This window comes from Leopardus geoffroyi, chromosome A2, assembly GCF_018350155.1.
Source record: "Leopardus geoffroyi isolate Oge1 chromosome A2, O.geoffroyi_Oge1_pat1.0, whole genome shotgun sequence".
Classification (NCBI taxonomy): Eukaryota; Metazoa; Chordata; class Mammalia; order Carnivora; family Felidae; genus Leopardus; species Leopardus geoffroyi.
In genome coordinates, this window is record NC_059331.1 from 150,951,710 (window position 1) to 150,973,818 (window position 22,109).

Here is a 22,109-nt window from a genome sequence, read left to right on the forward strand (position 1 = left end):
AAGCTTGGAAACTGATCTGAATGGGAACCTCTCTAAATCTTTAATAAATAGTGCTCCTTTTTGCAGCACATATACTAAAACTACAATTATATAGAGCAGAGTAGCATGGCCTCGCACAAGGAACATGAAGCGTTCCATATTAAAAACAAGCAAAAAAGTCTGAAATAAATAGGCCTCATCTTAGTGCCTTGAGCCTTTTATTTTCTCTTTAGTTTTCCTCACTTTACCTGAGGGTCTGTGTATGTATCTGCATGTATGCTTATCAAGCATGAGGAATGTTGAAAAACAAAAAAGGGGTAGGGGTACCTGGTGACTCAGTTGGTTGAGCGTCTGACTTCAGCTCAGGTCGTGATCTCACGGTTCATAGGTTCAAGCCCCATGTCAGGCTCTGTGCTAACAGCTAGAAACCTGGAGCCTGCTTCAGATTTTGTGTCTCCTTCTCTCTCCCTCCCTCCCCCACCTCTGAAAAATAAATAAACATTAAAAAAATTTTTTTATCAAAAAAAACTTTGAAGGTGACAATTCAGAGTCTGCTCATTGGTGCTCTTGTAATCTCTTTCTGTACCCCAGTGGTTCTCTAGTGGTGAAGTTATTGATAGAGATTCCCAGGGGCACCTGGGTGGCTCAGTCAGTTGAACATCTGACTTCAACTCAATTTTGTGGTTCATGAGTTCTAGACCCACATTGGGCTTGCTGCTGTCAGTGCAGAGCCCGCTTTGGATCCTCTGGTCCTCTGTTCCTCTTATGCTCTCTCAAGAATAAATAAACATGGAAGGAAGGAAGGAAGGAAGGAAGGAAGGAAGGAAGGAAGGAAGGAAGGAAGGAAGGGAAGGAAGGAAAGGGAGATAAAGAGATTCCAAGATTCATATCCACACCAAGTATTTTCTGTAGTCTATTGTTTGATAAATAGCTACTTCAGGTATGAAAGACTATTCTTCAGATATATATAAATGCAGTGGTTTATAAGATACAGATTACCTTTTGTGTATTGAATTTATAGACACTTTATACAGCATTTTATTAGTAAATAACAAAAATATGAGCAATTGTCATAATATCTTAATGTTTCTTGATATTTTAAAAGGATCCACATTCTTAAAATGTTAGAAACCACGGCTATACAAGATAGAGAAGATTCAATATTTTCTCTGGCCCTATCAGTTAGCAGTGGACTGTCTTAATGTATGTTGATCTGACTTGGTCATTTGAGGGGAAAGAGCATGGGAACTGTCACTAGGAGCAACTTGGAACTACTGTGAAGACCGATCCCACAGTCTTTTATCTAAAAAAATTTTTTTTAACATTTATTTATTTTTGAGAGGGAGAAACAGAGCGCAGGCAGGGGAGCAGCAGAGAGAGAGGGAGACACAGAATCTGAAGCAGCTCCAGGGTCTGAGCTGTCAGCACAGAGCCCGATGCAGGGCTCGAACCCACGAACTGGTAGGTCATGACCTGAGCCACTCAGGCACCCCAGGATCTTAAATTTAAATGAACATATACTATTCCACTTCCCAGTATCTGCCCTATAAAAACATAGGAGTACAACAGTGCAGTATCCAATAGAGAAAAACTAGGAAAAATCCAAATGTAGGGCAATAGGAAATGGTTAAATAAACTGGGATCCTGTGTAGTAGATGACTGAGAATAAGTTATATCTTGGTGAACTGATTTAGAAAATCGTCAAATATATTATTAAATTTTTTTGAATTGCAAAATAATTATATATACCATGTATGTAAAAAAAAAAATAGAATAGCAAGATTGCACATCCAAACTTGATTGACTGTGTGGCTAACCAGACTAGTATTGTGACTGTCAACATAAAATAAGTAAATTTGTACTCATTATAGACTCACCCATGCTTCTTTTTCATTCTCTCCAGGTCTTTAATCCTAAACATGTAATAAAGTCAACTCCCTCCCCCTCCATAAAAAATGGTTATTGCTTTTTCTTATTTTATTTTTGAACATGATTTCCTGATAAGAGATCTTGTTTTGTTAATAAAATACATTGCCAGCATTTTTACTTGAAAACTTTAAGGATGTACTGTGGTCTTAACTCAGAAAGTAGCAAAATGGAAGAAAAGACAAAATGAAAGGAGATAGGGGTAATGCTCTTCAAACTGTGGGGAACACAGGGTAAAAACAAAATGAAACAGCCTATGCTGTAGGTGAAATTCTAAGAATTTTGTCAATGTTGTGCAAGTCTTGAGAAATATTTTATGGAGACGAGAGGGTGAGGGGAGCCCAGGGGCAAGATGAAAACTAGTGCCTTGCCCCAGTGTCTTACTATGGAAGCTTCCCCACTTCCTCTTTCTCTCATCTAGTATACACTGAGACCCTGGCCCGTCCAAATGTAGACCCCGATTCTCAGTGATTTCCTTATGTGCCATTCTTCAGTACTTCTCTTTGTTTGCACTTTCTGTCTAAAAGGCACAGCATGTAACATGATTATCTTGTTACTTGGATATACTGAGGCTCTTGAGCTCTAGCGGTAAAAGCTTAAAACGTCTTTGGTGCGAAAGCCACAGCATTCCAAGAAAGTTTTCCCACTTCAGAATCCTGTTTTTTCTTTTAACACCAGAGCCTTTAAGCTGGTGGTTCTGGGAATGAAAGAAAAGCCAGCTCTCTCTACTTTTTTCATAGCACTGACACAATCAAATAACATCATGTAATTTTTATGGACTTCTGAGATTTTTTAACACTTATTCACACACACACACACACACACACACACACACACACACACACACTCTCCTTTCCAAATATTTGATGAGCCATTTTGCTACCAGCAGCACTGGCCTTCCTGCAGCAGAGCCGATCATATTTTCACGAGGTGCTTTCCAAGAGATGAGCAAAGGTAGTTAGCAAGAAACAAAGCATAATACTCCAGAGTAAACCTGCTTCCACCCAGCGTGGAAATCATGTATGCTGGCCAATCAGAAATTTTTATTTAATAGAGGTGCCTTAGCTATCATTTGCGAATTACCAGTATTTTAGAAGAATAGATCGGGGTCGCCTGGGTGGCTCAGTTGGTTAAGCATCCGACTTCGGTTCAGGTCATGGTCTCACGGTCTGTGAGTTCGAGCCTCGTGTCAGGCTGTGTGCTGACAGCTCAGAGCCTGGAGCCTGCTTTGGATTCTGTGTCTCCGTCTCTCTCTCTCTCTCTCTCTCTCTCTCTCTCTCTCTCAAAAACAAACATTAAAAAAAATTTTTTTTAAAGAAGAATGGATTTCAACAAAATGGTTAAATCTCCAGTAAACATAGTTTAATCGTTCTCAGATGATTCAGGGGAATCATGAGTCCCACATTCCCAAGACATCTGGGAACGGTGGTTGTCTCTGCAGAGTGCAGAACACCATTAGACTGGTCAGTGCCGGCATCTGGTGAGGTTTCACAGAAGGAACAAAGGGATTGGTACCCTTTTATTACAATCCAGTGGGCAGTTAGATATGATTTTTACTAGTCAGCAGCATTTCACATATGTTTAAATCTGGTGTGTGGGAAATGAGAAATGTTAACATTTTGTTTTTATCTCAGTATATAAATCAGGATCCTCTTAAATTCTGAAATGCTAGCTTCTGAGAATTCTTCCTGGATAAATTGTTGAACAAGTGACAAAGTATATCTAGAATGATGTCCTTTGCGGCCTCATTAATAAGACCATAAAGTTGGAAAAATCTTAACTGTCCATCTGTAGATAATAGGTTATATTATAGTTACATCCATGTAACTACTATGCACATCTATACATAGAGTACTGTGTTGCTATTGAAAATTATATTTGGCTAATGTGTTGAAAACAGTCACAAATAAAGTAAAGAAACCATTTACGAAATGATAGGTATCACACAATCCCACTTCGTTAACAGTAAACGTATCTGTGTGTGCATAACAAGATGTCTGGTAAAATACATCGGATATCATTGGTGCCCATGTCTGATATGGACATATCAGGTAAGGTGTGATAAGGGAGCTGATTTTCACTTTCTCTTTTATACATCTGCTCTTGTCTGGTTGAAGCAAATAAGAAATGTATGTTACTTTTAGAATCCGAAAAAAATGAAACAAATTAAGTTGTCCGTTTTGAAAGAAAAGCAATAAACCTGTGGTAGTAGTGTGAAGGGTAAGCTGCTATGAGAGAGGCCTAAAAGCTAAGAAACTACTGAGGCTCACGGAGGGAGTCTCAGAGTTGAGGAATTTCCACACATACCCAGTCATTGGCACACACTTGACTTATAAAGTCAAGTGGTTAGGTGTGCCCGAAGGGCTCCGTCAGTTAAGTGTCTGACTCTTGGTTTTGGCTCAGGTCGTGAACTCACGGCTTCACAGGTTCACACCCTGCATCAGGCTCTATGCTGGCAGCATGGAGCCTGCTTGGCATTCTCTCTCTCTCCCTCTCTCGCTGCCCCTCCCCTGCTCATGCTGTCTCTGTCTCTCTCGAAATAAATTAACAAACTTCAATAAGTTTAATAAACTTTACTAACAATAGTAAATAATTAATAAACTTTACTGATAAAGTTTAGTAAATAGTCATATGGTCTGTGACTAAGCCAGCAACAGGGCATGTTGTGATTTAAAATGCCAGGAAAGCATTTTGGCTCCTTGTTTGTTTTTAACTTTGAAAACGACTTTAATATGTTTCTTTATTAGTGCTCATAACAGATCCTTAAAAATCTAGCCCTGGTAACTGTGGATGCTAGGTAAGGAGCTACCAAGGTTGGGTACCAAGAGTACCAAGCGAGAAGAGCTAGAAGAGACCTAGGGTGGTCCAGTTGTCAGGCCACTCCTCCGAGGAGAAATCCAAGCCGAAGAAAGGTTGAGTGTGGCCTGGCCCGGATAGATGGCAAATGTAGTTCACGCCAGAGGTGCAAGCCAGCAACTTCCAGCCATGAAGCACGTTGGGTAGGCCGGAGGAGGAAGGCAGTAACATCTCAAATTGTTCAAGTAGAGTGGGAAGCTGAGGGCTTCACGCGAGGTTCCATTTAGGAGAAGTAGGGGTGAGGGAGCTTGTTTCCAGCACAGGATGTCTCAGATGGGGCTTATATGTCTCTTGCTTGTTTTGGAAAAGAAAGGCCCCAAGTAGTAGCCAAGACCTCACGGCTGATGGAGAAACGCAGAAGAGCAAATCAAGCCTTTCTGTTTGATTAGCTTGGGAAGCACTTATTAAGGACTCATTCTCCCTGCTGTGGTTAAAGCTGTCTACTGAGAAAGCCAAAGGAATATTAGGCCAAGAATCTGAAGACCGAAGCCAAACCACTGGGAAGGGCTTCTGACTGCAAACTACAATGTGATTGAATTAGAAAGGAACATTCGATTCATGTCATGCTGTCACCTCAAATTCAACAAGTCTAAAATTGAACTCATCTTTCCTCACAAAGCAGCTCCTCAGCTGAACTTCCCCAGTAACAACAAAATACTGCACTGTAGAACGCCTTACAGTGACATGTCCAGATTTCATCTGATTGTCACACACTCACAGGCGAGGGAGTTTAACTCAGGTTAAAGGGCCACAAGCTAGTAGGAGACCAGTTCTAGAAACCAGGTTTACTGAGTCCTACCCTAGTCATCTTTCAACTACATCACATCACCCTTCGCTCCATATCTATAGAAATAAACCAGTCAGTTTCATAGAATTACTGTGACATTTTATTTGTATTGGCATTTGAATATTGCACACCAGCAGATTTTAGTAAGTATGAAGTCAGATTTTCTGCAGTAACAAAGGACAAACCAACCAAACTTTGGAATTGTTAATCTTGTTTTTTTAGGTGAAAAACATTCATAGCATTCGTGTTTTTTTTTTTTAAGTATATTTACTTATTTTGAGAGAGACAGAGACAGCATGAGCAGGGGAAGGGCAGAGAGAGAGAGAGAGAGAGAGAGGGAATCCCAAGCAGTTTCTGTTCTGTCAGTGCAGAGCCCAACGCATGGCTCGAACTCCCAAATCTGTGAGATCATGACCTGAGCTGAAAATGAGAGTTGGACGTTTAACCAACTGAACCACCCAGGCACCCCCATAGCATTCATATTATTGAAGTCAAAAGATAGAAACGATGAAATAAAGTGCTGGATCTAGGCCTTAAAATGTCTCGTTTTTAATCTTACGTAAGCAAACCATCATCAGTTATAGTAGGTTTGTATTGTTGGTACAAATCATATGGTTCTGCTGTTTTATTTTCTTCCATTTGTAAATTATTTTAGGTTTGTCATTGTATAAGAATTATAAGCATGAAATGTTTACATATCTGGATTTCTATGTGTAGATATGTAAGTAACATTGTAATAAGAGCACTTTAACTCCCTAGTATAAAAAGTAGCCCACTGCTCAATGCAGCTCCATCCCAACCCAAGGACCCGTCAGGCCACCTTGGCCCTGGGCCAGCCGGCCTACCCCTGCCTTCCTGGCACTCTGTATCTCAGTATGTGTCACTCCCTCACAAGTAGCCAAGGTAACCATACGGGTCATTTCCTCTTGAGTTTGGACATCTGTAGTTCCCCAGCTCCAGTTCTTTATTTGGGAAGAAAGAAGTATTAACAGAAATGGATGTAACATAGTGATAGTGATTGTATAATTTCCCTAACATCTATGTGTGCAAAGCTCTCCATGCCTTTTCTGCCCACCTCAGCTCTTAGGTTTCTTTTTTTTTTTTTTAATTTTTTTTTTTCAACGTTTATTTATTTTTGGGACAGAGAGAGACAGAGCATGAACGGGGGAGGGGCAGAGAGAGAGGGAGACACAGAATCGGAAACAGGCTCCAGGCTCTGAGCCATCAGCCCAGAGCCTGACGCGGGGCTCGAACTCACGGACCACGAGATCGTGACCTGGCTGAAGTCGGACGCTTAACCGACTGCGCCACCCAGGCGCCCCTCTTAGGTTTCTATCTACCTGTGAGCTACCGTGATGTGCCCACCATATGGCTGGTAGAATTCTAATGCATGTTTTAGAGCAAAGGAAGAGGACTCTTAGGGAGCCACACTGACTTTGAAGCCATCCTGTCAGTTGTCAATAACGCCTTCCTTCTCCATTGAAAAGGAACTAAAAGGAAAAAATAAAATCCAAGCAAAGAGAGTACCCTACTCTGGATTTTAATTTGCAGTTTGGGCTTATTAATGCCAAAATATGGGTTTGATAACTTGACTCTTTTCTGTTCTTTGTGACAGTATCTACACAAATAATTCATACAACATCCTGAATCTTTTCAATAAGTGTTTTGATTATTTTTGGTTCAGTGCTTTGGATTTCTGCTCCTAAATCTTAAAAGGCTAGTAATGAGCTTAATGAAGAAATCTAAATATGCTACCCCACAGTTTCCTGCACAGCCCACTTTTGTGTAGATTTTTTTAGTTTAAGCTGTCATTTGATCATTGTAAATTGTCCTCTAGCTAGCGGACTCCTGCTTTTCAGATACTTAAAAGTTTGAAAGCCATTCTGATCAAGTGTCTATGGAACGGAACGATCCATTTAGAGCTCTGTGGTTCAGTCAGTGGTCAAGCCCAGGAAAGGACTCAGGGCTGATCCTGCAAAGAAGCATTGAGATGGTCAGCAGCTGGCGCACTCAAGAGGTTGTCTTCACGATGTTGCAGGATCGCCTACCAGAGGAACGACGACGATGAGGAGGAGGCCGCCCGGGAGCGGCGCCGCCGTGCCCGGCAGGAGAGGCTGCGGCAGAAGCAAGAGGAAGAATCCTTGGGACAGGTGACCGACCAGGTGGAGGTTAATGCCCAGAACAGGTACTGTCCTCTTCGGAATGGAGAATGTCTAAGGTACTTCTTAGCCTGCCTGATGAATGGAACGTGTTGGGCAAAGCATTCCCTTCTCAGCCCAGCTCCACTCTTTTCCAGTCTAACTTGCTCAGTCATTTTTTGGTTATTGTAGGCACCTAATCAGATTGGACAGTCAAACTGATGTGGACATTCAGACGCCACTGCTCCTTTCTCTTCCCCTATCCCATCCCCTAAACACACCCCAATTGAAGTGTTTTATTTTATTTTATAATTTAGCAATCTCTTTATTTACTAAATACAATGGGCTACATCTTTAAGGAAGACTATTTACATTTATTCTTTAGGGTATCGATACCTGTTTTATTAGCTTTCTAGTCCTTTGTGCCTACCAGTAGCAAATAGAACTTGAATTTTTAAAGTAGACATGAATTGCAAATGTCTTATTTTTCCTGATATACAGCCTGAATCAGTATTCTCTGATCACTACGATATTCAGCAAGGTGCAGAATCCTGCTTAATGTAATGTAATTATTCGAACAAGCTTACAAGTTTACTAGCATGTTTTTTCCTATACAGGCCTTGGTAGTGACCAGAACAGTGGAGAACCCTTACTAGGTTCAACTTCTTCCAAATGGATCTTTACAGGTTTGCACATATAAGGTCACCTGGTTCATTACGCCACTTGTGAATATATGTAATTTATATGCCCCAAGGCAAAAAAAAAAAAAAGATGAGAATATTTTGGGGTCGGGATAGAGAGAAAAAATAATTTTTATTTTAATAATACAGTTCCTTTAAGCCCATCTATATAGAAAATCTGAAGGAAAACAGGTCTGGCCTCTTTACCCTAAATATGAGCAGGTACATGGATTTCTGAAAGTCTTAAATTCTGTCAAGCAGAATGGATTCAATAAGGAAACCTACTGGTTAGGTGGAGAGGCAGAGACCTTGTTTCTTGGTAAGTAGCTCCTAATTAGGGAGGAAATACAGCAAAGGGGTTGTGGGTATGTTCGCTGCCTGGCTCTGAATTCCACCTTGGTCTTTCCCTGTTAAATAGAAATGAAAATCATACCTTTCTCTTAGGAATGTTGTTAAATTTAAATGAGATTATAATACACATAAAACACACAGTGCCTTGCATACGATAAGCACCTAATTTTAACTATTATCAGGAAAATGGTATCAGAGCTTTACAGAGGAGGCCTACATAGTCATCGCTGCCTTTTCTATCCTCAAACTGAAGGGGAAGGGAGAGAAAAAGTTTTTAAATGGCATTTTGAGGCCCCTTCCTGAATCTGGTTATTAGTGAGTGATCAACAGTGGCTTAAAAGTTACTAGTTACTAGTCGTGTTCTTGCTTTTAAAATCTTGCTTCTACTTGGGCTTCTCTTCTTTTTTCATTTACTAGTAGTAGTTATTTCATGCTGTTGATCGATTCACAAATCCTTCTTTTTCATTAAAGTACATCCAGGTCTGAGAACCTATCATTCATCTCTGATATATTAATTATCCACAAGAAGAATTAGTGTTCTCCTTGGGGCTGAGCAACCCTGAGTGGTACTTAACTTCTACTGACGGTCGCTGTTGTGATTTGCAAATAGGCAAAGAAAGATCCAGTAGAATCTGTTCGTCTCTTAACTCAAGCGTACTTTCATCTAGCTGACACTTCGGAATTTGCAGTACCTTTTAAAAAATCGTTTGAATTCAGTTGATCCAAAGTTCCTTACATGTAGATTTTCCCCTTAAATTCTAAACTGCTTGCATTTTAAGGGAAATTTAATGCATATATGTCTAATTCATGTAGACAGTGTCCTACAGCAGAGGTTAAAGCCAAGAAAGTTTAAAATCCAGCCTTTACTCTGCCATTTCTTATTGTTAAATGTGAAATGTGGTTTTTTTTTTCAAAATTAAGTGGACTTGAACTTCAGAAGGGCCCAGTTCAGTATGAACCATGAAATTTAATGGAGTTTCTAAACATGGCAAGACATACTCTTCCAACTCTGGTCACAATTTCTGATATCACATAACTGGCTGTTTCCTGCCAGTGGAGACCAACAGCCCTGGCTTGAACTGTAACAATGAGTGCGGTGATGGATATGGTACAGTCTGGTTTTTTGAGATTTTCTTTTCTTTTTTAGCAAACGTCAAATAACTATTTTTTATCAACTATAGAGAAGAAGGGCAAGAGACCCTTTGTTTGTGGAAATCTTGACAAAGAATTTAGATGGTGTATGTATTAGGGTAATATCAGCCACCATAACAATGAGCCCCAAATTTTAGTAATTTAATGCGGCAACATAAATGAGTCCAATGTGGGTTTTTCTGAGTAGTAAATAGAACTGATCACCAACTAGCTTTCCTTTTGTGACTCTGTCTACTCCTGGGGCTTTGAGGTTTTCTGATCAAGTCATCAGACAGAGATGGGAGAGGATGTGCTTCTGCTGCTTAATAGTCTTGGTCTACACATATCACCTATGCTCACACTCAATTGGAAATTATTGGTCACATGGTTCCACCTAGATGCAAGGAAGAGTGGAGGGCAAGAAATATAATCCTTGACTGGTAGTCACCTCCCCGTGACAAATGGAAGGAGGAGCATGAATTGTGGTGGACGGTTAGATGTCCCTACCATGGGGGTTACTGGCATTAGTATAGCATCCCCACTCTGTAAGGTACACCTGCTTCCTTTCCAAATGCCTTATGCCCCACAGATCCAGCTCAAGAATTCTAGATGACTTGGTAATATGTGGAAATACTAGGTGATACTACAAGAATTCCCTCATTTATCAGTTTGGTCCTTGTCTTAGTTTGAGTTGTCCAGGAAGCAGATTCTGGAGCAAAAAGATTTAAACACAGGCAGTTCATTTGTGAAATGATCCCAGGAAACACTGGCAGCAGTGTGGGAAAGTGAAACAGGGAAGGAAAAGCAACCAAATAAAGGTTTCATTGCCAAGCAAGTTACCGCTGCTGGGATCTGGAGCTCAACTCCCCTGGGAGACTCAGAGATCCGGTGCAACAAGGCACCTCACAGTTATTCAGCTCAAGAGGCGAGGGAGCCGAGGTATTTATACACTAATGCTCATCCATTTTCGCTTGACGGCTGGCATAGTAGAGTAGACTCCAGTGGCCAGAGAAGGACTAAGAGCAAAGGCACTCACGTGTTGTCTGCTGAAAGCCCGGCAGGCATGTACTGTTATGATACTATCCGAAGGGATATCCTGGGTGCGCGCGCGCCTGGTACCGGGAGCATCTGTTCAGGTGTGGGTCAGGCTACGAGAATCCAGCTGACCAGCTGACCCAAGCTGTCTTGTTTCTCTTGGACAGTGTGGCCGATGAGGAGGTCAAGACGACCACCTCAAACACCCAGGTGGAGGGTGATGACGAGGCCGCGTTCCTGGAGCGCCTGGCTCGGCGGGAGGAAAGACGCCAAAAACGCCTTCAGGAAGCACTGGAACGGCAGAAGGAGTTCGACCCAACCATCACAGACGCAGGCTTGTCGCTACCGAGCAGAAGAACGCAGAACAACACTGCCGAAAACGAAGCTGCGGAGAAGGAAGAAAAAAGTGACCGTCGCCAAGAAAGATACGAGCTAGAGGAGACAGAAATAGTCACAAAGTCCTATCAGAAGAATGACTGGAGGGACACTGAGGAGAAAAAGAAGGAAGAAAAGGAAAAGGAGGAAGAGGAGGAAGAGAAGCCAAAGCAGGGGAGCCCTGAAGAAAATCAGGTAGAGGGGCCGGTAGAAGACAGAACAACAGAAACCGCGGCAATGCCGTTGACAACTGGGCAGACCAGTGCAGAAGAGCCTCAAACAGAGGGGGAGGGGGAGCAGGGGTCAGAAGAGGCCGCCCATCATGAAAGGAGGGAGAGGGAAGAAAAGGAGAGAGCCGAGGCAGAGAGGGCCAGGCTGGAAGCAGAAGAAAGAGAAAGAATGAAAGCTGAGGAAGAACAAAGGGTAGCGGAGGAGAAAGCAAGAATTGAAGCAGAAGAAAGAGCAGCTGCCCAAGAGAGAGAAAGGAGGGAGGCGGCCGAGAGGGAGAGGGCTAAGGAGGAAGAGAGAAGAGCAGAGGAGGAGAGGCAGCGGGCAAAGGCGGAGGAAGAACAGAAAGCTAAGCTAGAAGAGCAAAAACGCCAGCAGCTAGAAGAGAACAGAAGAGAAATGCAAGAGAAAAAGCAGAAAGGGGAAAAGGTAGACGAGAAAATAGAAGGGAAACGGGTAAATGAAAAGAAAGTACAAGAAGATAAACTTCAGACAGCTGTCCAAAAGAAACAGGTACAGTAAACATTTTGCACCAAACGTGTGATGCCTGTGACTTACGAGAAATGTAATGCACATCAGACTTGGGACCGAGGCACGTTCCTGCAGCCCCGCGTGCTTGCCCGTTTGGCAAGCCGTTCATTTTTTTCGGCCATAGCAATAGGTAAGCACAAAGCAATTGATCGATGGTTAAATATTCAATCAACCAAATTTACCATCCAGAGAGAAATTAATTGCTCTGTGCTTGCTAGTTGCAAATACCAGAAAAAATGAACTAACCCAAAGATGACAAATGTGGCGGTGCTGTGTTGACTTCTAATTCTGCACCTGCATCTAAATTCATTCCTATTAACAACTTACCTCTCTCCATAGGTCTACATGAGGCAAGAGGACCATAACTCCTCCCCATACCCACGTGTTTGGCATTTAATTAATTATATTTTAAAAATTGGGGTGGGAAAGGTGACATAAAGAATCACGGTCAGAAATTTCATCTTGAGAAGGCAAAAATAACCCCCTTGAAATCAGCTGGCAGTGAAGGAGGGAAAGGAGCCAATTTGGAACTTTCATTAAAAATATGTCAAAACCATGATTTGCCATCATGTAGACCTGAACTTAATGTGGACTTGCAGAAAGCCATTCATCTGAGGTGGTATCAGTTTATAACTGACTGGTAATTAAGGGCATACATTTTACTGCTTTTGCCATCTGGATGACACAAATAAATTCATGTCGCCTGAGAAGGGTGGAAAGGGGGGCGAGGGGAATGTTTGCAAACCATGAAAGATGTTTTCCTGTCTGCAAGCCTGCATTGAAAGCACTGTACCTAACCACCACCTGCATCCCCGCCTACCCTTACCACACACGCACACAAAAGAAAGAAAGAAAAAAGAGATGCTTGCACATTCACCTCTGCAGAGAGAACTCCCCATCACTAAGTCTGCATGGTGCTGAAGTTGTCTTTCACTCCTGCTCATCACACGGGGCTCGTGACCACAGCTACATTTGAGACAATCAGAAACCAGATGCACCAAACCACACACGAGGTTTGTAAACACGCATAAGGACCACCAGGTCACGCTAGAGTCCAGGGTGCACACTGGCAGGCACACGAGAAAAAACTTTGGTGGAAAGAAACCATCCCACGTTGCTGTTTAGAATCACTGACACCAAGGGTTATGTGAGCACTGAGTCAGCAAAATCGCAAGGCACGAGCAAAGTGACCTGAGCACCCTCTCACTCTTGTAAGCCAGAAAGGGCTTCTTTTAAACGAGTGACCTTGCCACTCTTGAACATAAAAAGGAAGAAGAAAAGGGGGCCAAAGCACAAGCTAAAAGAGAAAAGTCCCAAGAAGACAAACCTACCTTCAAAAAAGAGGTAAATATTATTGACAAATGACCTAATCATGAAGCAACCGAGAGCAGTGTTGCATGACATTTCATGTCTGCCGATCTCAAAACTATAACCTGTGATCCAGGGTTTTTCAAGCTATGGCTTGACTTCATGATTCATTGAATGGTAACATCAACTTCGAACATCTCAAAAGTAATTGATTGTGTCAGTGGGCATTTTAAAAAAATGAAATCAAATAGAAGATATCAGAGGGCATTCTAAGCAGTATTACATCATGATTTAAATTGTCCTTCTTCCTGTGAGTCACAGAAAGCTTGAAAAACACTGCTCTGATCAGTTTTTCCCACTTTCTCCACCTCTATGTGTATTGTTTTCTCCTTGAACCATCCTACTTTCATTTCAATTATGGAATATTTCCAACTGGCTTCGATTAATGATTTAACTTTCCAAAGGAAAAACACCCCCCCCCCCCCACATCTCAGTTAACACATTTGATGCACTGAAGGTGGTATTTGGTTTTCAAAAGAAAAGTCTGGCAAAATGTTCTGCATTGCATTTCTGAGGCACACACAGGAGCTGGTGCCAGGGTGTTTGACTGTAGGTAAGTAAACGAGTCAGTGGAGCAGAGGCTGCCGCACAGAGGATGTCATTACCCCTGGCAGAATCAAAACGCCACATCAGAAAGCCTGACCTCATCTTAACCATTGTGTTTATGTTAGCCCCAAGGAATCCTAAAAATTGTGACAGCATCTAGTAAGTTCAAAGTACTTAAACGTGGGAGAAGGAAATTATCAAGGGGAGGAAGATTTGAGTTTCTTTGCCCATGGAACTGAGCCGTCATTCTAGAGGGCCAGCTCCGATGACTCTTGCTGTACTTCTCTGCCCATTATGGCATCTGTCAAGAAACAGAAAAATCCATATTGGGAAAATTACACGAGAGGTGGTTATTTGCTTAAATGCTTTTTTTCATAAGACTCACAGAAAATATAAGAGCCCCTAGATCATGTTCTATTTATTTGGGTTAAGATGTGTGTACCTTCCTGTTTCTCATAGAACTTGTGGTGGCTTGGGAGTAAAAACTGAATGCACGAACCCGCCCATCCAAAGGAAGGTGGAAGCAGAAATGCTAAGAACTAGGAAGCTGAATTTGGCTCCAGTGAGGCAGCTAAGGAAATGGTTGAATATGGTGGGAAGAGCTGTTCTCATTTTCTGGCAGAACAACACCTACAGATGCATCTAAAAACAAAAAAAGTGAAAGTTACTTGAAACTTAAAACAGAAATGGGCCACGTGGGCTCCTCTGGCGAGCTGGCGTTTTGTGGGGAATATCTTCACAGAAGGAAGAGGGCATAAAGTCAGAATTCAGCTGAAAGAGCGCTGTGTGGATTCTGTATTTAAAATTTAATTCGCTTTACTAAGATGTGATTTGTTTTTAATCACCAGAACATTCTATGTCTGTATGTTGTGCCTGTGAGCAAGAAAGGATTCATGAGTGGCCACCCAAATCATCCCTCTGCCTCTGTCCAGAGAAAACCCCAGTCCAATAATGTCGGCGGTATAACCATCTCAGACCTGCCCCTTTCTCAGTTGGTCCTACACCCCATTCTCGAGTCCCAAAACTTTTGGCCTCTTTTTTTACACAAGGCCAGATTAGCCACTCAACCCAGGCTAAAAAAAAAAAAAAAAAAATCTGGCATTCCTGCTTTAACAATGCACACGTAAATCACTGGTTGAATGACTAGTTGCGTGGTTACTTTATGTAAACAACTTTGAATTCTATTTTACATGATTTAGCCATTTCAAACACCCTCCTCCTTTTTTTTTCTTTTTGTTAAAAAAATAAAAAATAAAAAAATGTCCTTTCAAGGAGAGCTATGTGGGTAAACACAAATATCACATGAGACTTCTTAGAGAAAACATTTCCAGAAGTCACTCCAGTACCTTAGAAAAAACTGTCTTTCTACCCCTGCAGCCCTACAGTTTTAGTTGTTTGTGGTGATGGATCACAGAACATCACCAGCCTTGAAACGTTCACTTAGCTTTCTTTTTCTCCTCTCCAACTATAAAATGCCTCTTTTTAGTTCTTTACCCCGGAGCTCTTTTCTTTTTTTTCCTTTTTTTTTTTTTTTTTTTTTTTTCTTTTCCTGGCCTCTAACAGAAAACCAGCTTACAGCAGAGTTGTTCATATGATATTGAAACCGATATTCCTGTCATACACCAAAGTTCCCCAAACATAGGTGTGCATACAAATCCCTGGAATCTTATGAAATGCAGAATCTGACTCGGTAGGTCTGGGATGGAGTCCAAGCTTACTGGTAAGGTCTGTGTATGTCGTTCACAAACCAAACCCTCAGTAGCAAAGACATCCATGTGACAGACATTGGACCCAAAACAGGAATTGAGGCTTCTGAGTCTAACAAAAATGTGCTGGACCTGATTTGAAATACTATAACTTGGATGAATTCTTGTCAGTCTTCTGAAATCAAATAATGCAAAGCACCATTCTACAGAGGCTGACAGCTCAGTTTTCTTGCCTTGATCACTTGACGTTTTGAGTGTCTCTCTGGCACGAGGGCATGTCAGTTGAATTCTCACCTCCACCCACCTACACCTGTGTGTTATCCCTTTGGATATCCCCAATATCCAGAATTTCATCCAAATGTCACATTTGACCAGAGCCTTTCATATGCTAATATTGTCTGAATGTGAAGCAGATTAACTCTTCAGAGTACTCAGCTACCTATGAACCCATCCCCAGATTTTCTTCACAGTTACCTTCTGACCTAGAAGATCAAATGCTTTTCCCTCAGAATCTCATGAGTTTAGGTTGAATCTGCAATTGAATCCAATCCACTATGCTCCTTAAATTTAAAGGCACTATGGAATGAATTTACTTATTTATTTGTTTGTTTGTTTATTTATTTATTTCCCAGAAAGAGAAAATAATTTGCAATCCCAAATCATTATTTCACTGGGAATTTTCCTAAGAAAGTCTTCCAAAGAGACTATAAGCACACCACCCCCTATAACCTTTGCCAATAAAGGCAGAGCTTGCAAAAGAGGCAGCGGGAGGTATTTTTCTTCTCTTAGATATGTATTGTTTTACAAACCTATTTTATACACGTTTTTGGTCAACAAATCAGGTAATGCATTTGGGGAGAATGGAACTATCTCTTGATTCCAAAATAAGAGAAATGAGTTAAAGGGCATTTTGCCTTGCACAGTGCTCCACAAACCACGAGATTTGACTCAGAGTGTGTTTCGTGGGTCCCCTGAAATGGGACACCCTTTAGCTCCCAAATTTGTATCCCCAGATACTTCTTAACCAGGATACAAACTTCAGTCCCTGGTATCTAGGGCAATATCCAGCAATGGTAGCTCAAGATGAGAATAGGCATTGCCTATTCCTGCCTGTCAATGACATTGATTTCTTATTGGGTGAGAACAGCCACCAGAGAGCTGCAGTCAAGCTGCAGGACAGATCAGAGCTTCCCTCTCTTCTCTGTAGCCTCTCACAACAAATCAGGAGCCAAGAGGGAAATGAGAGGGTGAAGGATCAGGAAGGAATCCTCTGATCCAACCTCTCTTATGTATATGGAGCCAACATCCCAGAGAAAATTAGGTGACTTAATTTTAGCTAGTCTGTTGATAGCACTGGAACAAAACTCATTTCCTGACTTCCGGACAGAGCTCTCAGAGAGAGTGGCAGAACAACAGCCTTCTTTTTCAGCATGTCCAAGGGATAGCCTAGGTATATCCCCCTTGGAGAAAGATTTAAGTCTTAACTAATTAGGGCAACATGGCAGTGAATAGTCTATCTGTGGTAATTTAATCATATAACATCCAAAGAAGGCAGTCAGGCAAAGGACTACGCAAGGCTCATCAGTAAACAGAAAAAAAAAAAAAGTGCTATGCTTAGTAAAACATGTACTTTAGAAATAAGTGTTCAGAGAGTATCTGAGGAATAGCTGGAAAGAGGTGAGTGATCAGGAGGACATTCTGGACAGCACCTGAAGGCCTAAGTTCTTATGCCTATCCTTCCTCTGTTGCTTGCTCTAGAACGTTAGTGTTTTGTCATTGGTTGTCTTGAAAACAGCAATAATGAACCTCCCCTGTTTTCACACTCATCCTTTAAGAATGGATGAGCTGATACAAGTAATCTAAGCTCTCAGCAAGCTATGTAAATTCATTTTACTTTGAAGTAATGTGTCTCATTTACCAGGAGGAACTTATAACACCAAACTCACAAAAAATTAAAGTGAACACCTGCTGTCCATGTAACGCCTTCCTCTGTCTCTCCAACAATCACAAAACCACTTCTGGAGACTAAACTATTACCTGCAATGGCAGTCAAGGTAAACCCTGAAGGTTTTCCTATTCCATTTGAACTGTAGTGGTTTAGATGACTACAGACATGGCCCATGGGTCTCTGAGCCATCCCACTAAAGGTAGGGTAATTTGTCTTCTATCCTCAGGACTCTACTCATTTTATTACAAGGGTGAGCTTCCCCAGCAATCTGCTAACATTGGCTTGGCAGATCTGGCTGACTTGGTAGGTTTCTTCTTTTTTCTTCTTCAACACATTTGTGTCTTTTTCAAAGGCACACTCTTCATCCAAGAAAAAACCAGTTCAGCCAACCTAGACGTTCTCCCATCAATGCCACACTAATGACCACCCTTTTCAATGAGAACTACGAACAACTACTCTTACACAGCATTCCCAGAACATAATTGTTTCCAAACAGCAACACCTCCACTGCTCTTGAAAACAAAACCCTAGTGAAATCAGGGATGATCTTGACTTCCTTAAATTGTGGTCAAGGTCTTTGCGCAGAGGCTGGAGGACCATAGCTCACACTCTAAGAATTTCCTCTGACCCTAGCTGTACCACATCATTCTCCAGTGGTTTATTTTACTTCTGAGTTTTCTGGCTTCCTAGTAATTCTGGGTCTTATTTGGTGATACCCACCCAAACTAATATGGTTTTTATCACTGTGTTTCTTCCTGATATGTACTGTTGGTTAGATCAAAGATGAGAAGATTAAAAAGGACAAAGAGCCCAAAGAAGTGAAGAGTTTCTTGGATGGAAAGAAGGGATTTACAGAAGTGAAGTCACAGAATGGAGAATTCATGACCCACAAACTGAAACACACCGAGAACACTTTCAGGTAAGAAACAGAGACTACTTAACAATGACTGTGTTCACATGTGAAGAAAAAATAGTAGTCTCCCTATCCTGTGCCTCCAGACAGAAACGTGCTAAACAGACAACATATTTCTGTTGTGAAGTCATTGGCCATTGTCTTAGAGATACTCAGTCAGCAGGTCAGGCTATCAATCACTAACAGAAGACCAGTAGTCATTGCTCACACAAGGTTTAATCTGCTTTTCCCATTATTTAGCAGGACAGATCATGCTTAGTATCCATGTTTCTGTTCCCTCACTTAATATGCTATATAAGCTCAGCTTATTAGAAAACATTATGACTGGGGCTAATGTCATTGGTTCTTTCTATGGCCCAGCCAGTTTCATAAGAGACCCTTGTCAGTACCATTTTCAAGAATGCTTTTTTTTTTTTTTGAAAGATTTTAAATAAATGTTGCTTAAAACTGAGATTGTCCTTTGGCGAAATACTTGGGAAATGTTAGGTTAAACTAAATTAATCAGATCTCTTTACCGCAGGACTCTGAGAGCGTTTGATGTTAATTTGTATTGGGAATCTCAAAGAGGGAGGCATAGGGCACAGGACTCATGTTCCATTTAATACGCTTTGGAAAACCCTCTTGCATAACTTCACTTTCCCCTTCTTCCCCGCCCCCCCCCCATCATATTGAATACCTGGACAATTGGTTTTAGGACAGACAGACAGGTATGTGCAGGTAAATCCTTACTTCTAGATACATCAAATACTGAGAGCTCCCTGCCAGTTTTGTAGATGGACTTATGTTATAGAAATCTGCCATGGACACCTTGGCTACATGATTCTGTGCCCCACTCCTACACCTACACCCCCTCCAACCGCTTGTGCCAAATTCCTACCTCTATTAATGTCACTGGCTTCTGTTCCCAATGTTCTAGAAGAGTCTTGGGTGCCTGAAACACGGATTCCCCTGGGATTGTTCTTTGGCAGCAGTCTTACCTGTAGACCCTGTTCTTCTGAACAATTCAAATAAGAAAGTCCCCAAGCAAGTATTGTGTACAAGCTGGACATATTCCTTACACCAAGGCCTTTGTAGCATTCAGAAGCGAGCAGAGCTGGTAGGGCTTTGCCCCTCTGAGCAGGCTAAAATGGGGGAATATAACTGCCCCCACATAACTTTTCTACATACAAATTTGAGCAGAAAGGTAGTCACCTTTATCCAAGGGAGAGCCTACAGAAGAATATGTGTGCATAAACAGCCTAAGTAAACTGTGTAGGACTAGGATGTGTAGAACCTATAGATGTTACTTGAGATTGGCAAGAAAGTAGATTTCAGTAGAAAATTAGGAGTTTATTTAGAATTCATAGAAAATCTAGAATCAAGTTGACTCAGGCGAGTAAGCTGAGTCCAAAGCTTGCTGAAGCGCCAGTAGTTGAATATTTCAAAGCCCTATAGAAGAGTGTCAGGTTCATGCAAAGTATCTCATGAATATTGTCTAACAATATTACTGTCTTATTATTTGATAGTTTAAAATCTGGTTTGTGGGCATGAGTATATTTTTTTAAAGAAAAGTAATGTTTTTTTAAAAATCTGTCAGCAGATAGAAGCTTCGTTAACAATTAGCAAACTTGCCAACCAGCTTTAGTCAGAGCTCAGATTAATAATTAACACGCCCATTGTGTGGAAATCCAGAGAGCTAGGAATTCAGGAGAGTAGGTGTAGTGTTGAGAATTCTTAAATGGGACTCTGGTCTTAAGTGTTCCATCTTTGGGCAGAAAACAATGACAGAAACAAGGTGCTACCGTATCATGCTTTTTTGTTCAGCTGCCAACATGGGTTCGTTTTAGTTTCAGTTCAAAGTTGATGCCAGTGGAAGCTTAGATGTCTGATTTTGCTGTATCTACTTATGAAGTGAGGAGCTTTCTAAGGAAGGAAGTAGGAGCCTCTATTTAGATTAGCTGAGTGCCCACTAGCCTAACTGAAAACAAGCTATGTTCATGGGGAAAGGTTTGATGTACATCTAGACCTACATCTAATGGAACCGTGGAGAGGGCGCCTGGGTGACTCAGTCGGTTAAGCGTCGGACTTCAGCTCAGATCATGATCTCGCTGTTTGTGAGTTTGAGCCCATGTCGGGCTCTGTGCTGACAGCTCAGAGCCTGGAGCCTACTTTGGATTCTGTGTCTCCCTCTCTCTGCCCTTCCCTGCTCGTGCTCTGTCTCTCTCTCTCTCTCTCTCAAAAATAAATAAACATTTAAAAAAAATTTTTTTTTATATATATATAAAGGAACCAAGGAGAGAGGAGAGAACTTCTGGCAGAAATTTCCATGTTAGTGGCACCCTAGTGCTGAGGGCATGCTGGTACATCCAAGTAGAGGTGATATGGACAAAACTCTTGCTCCTGGTTCGAACATAGCTCATGTTTGATTTAATTACTGCCCCCTTTGATGTTCCTGTTTTCTTGACTAGATTGTTTTCTCTGAAACATGACATTAACAAAAAAAAATCTCAATTCAATGAGCAATGTATAGAAATAGCAGATTACACCAAGGTTTTCTAGAAAGTTCGAAATGAGCATTTGTTTTGTTTTCTATTTTTAACGTGGTAACTAAAGTTTTGTCTAATTATAGGAAAAAAGATCCTCGTTACAAAACATTCAGAAAATAGGGGCACCCAAGTGGCTCAGTTGGCTGAGCGTCCGACTTCGGCTCAGGTCATGATCTCACAGTTCGTGAGTTCAAGCCCCGCGTCAGCCTCTGTGCTAACAGCTCAGAGCCTGGAGCCTGCTTCAGATTCTATGTCTCCCTCTCTCTCTGCCCCACCCCCACTCATGCTCTGTCTCTCTCTGTCTTAAAAATAAATAAAACATTAAAAAAAAAAACTTAGGAACATTCAGAAAATAGAAGTACAAAAATAAGCACCAACCACCAGTAACATTTTTTCCAAATATTTTCTATGTCTATATAGTCAAAATAGACAAATATGTGTAGTGTGTATATATAACTCTGTTTTTCCATTGATTCTTGCGATATACTAACAGTTTATCGTAGCTACCTTTTCTGTACCAATGAATATGAGCTTACAATTAATAATGTTAGAGTATTCCACCGGACCAACGTGTCACGATTTATGGAACCAGTCCCTAATGATAGGCATTTTGATTGTCCAAAATGAAGACTGAGCGACACCTAGTGGAATCTGGAGAAGTTTTTAGAGGCTTGTGTTCTGCAGGTCCCAACTCCTGTGCACTAACTAATATGATGAACGCAGAGAGCAAACTCATTTCTGAAGATGGAAAGACCTGGAATTAACTCAGGGGGGAGATTTTCTCTCTAGGTCACAGACCTAGGAACTTATAAGACCCTGGAAGAGCAACATCAGGTTTTAAGGGACCCTCTAACCTTTGTTTGAGTTCAAAATAAAAGAGTACATCTTTAACTCTCAAGAACCTAGAACAGTATTTTAAAACTTTTTAACCTAAACTCTTAGTCAGAAATAAATTGGACATCATGACCCAATACAAAGCTACGTATATTCTTAAAACCCAAACGAGCATGTCAAGAAATGGTGCTTTCCCTTGCTCTATGCAATACACTTTGATGTTTTTGGTTTTGTTGTGTATTAATTTTAATG

At 41.3% G+C, this 22,109-nt stretch overlaps 1 protein-coding gene across 33 annotated transcripts in view; it reads left to right on the plus strand.

Annotated features, from left to right (window-relative positions):
• CALD1 (caldesmon 1) overlaps nt 1-22,109 on the plus strand; it is a 188,017-nt gene that overhangs the window by 140,545 nt on the left and 25,363 nt on the right. For 12 of the 33 annotated variants that reach the window (XM_045495697.1, XM_045495701.1, XM_045495703.1 and 9 more), the window contains 4 exons: nt 7,587-7,733; nt 11,051-11,999; nt 13,287-13,361; nt 18,362-18,504. In XM_045495697.1, the coding sequence (XP_045351653.1) occupies nt 7,587-7,733; nt 11,051-11,999; nt 13,287-13,361; nt 18,362-18,504 (1,314 nt within the window). The remainder of the gene's footprint in view (nt 1-7,586; nt 7,734-11,050; nt 12,000-13,286; nt 13,362-18,361; nt 18,505-22,109) is intronic. The other 21 variants (XM_045495728.1, XM_045495720.1, XM_045495722.1 and 18 more) reach the window with 2 other exon arrangements.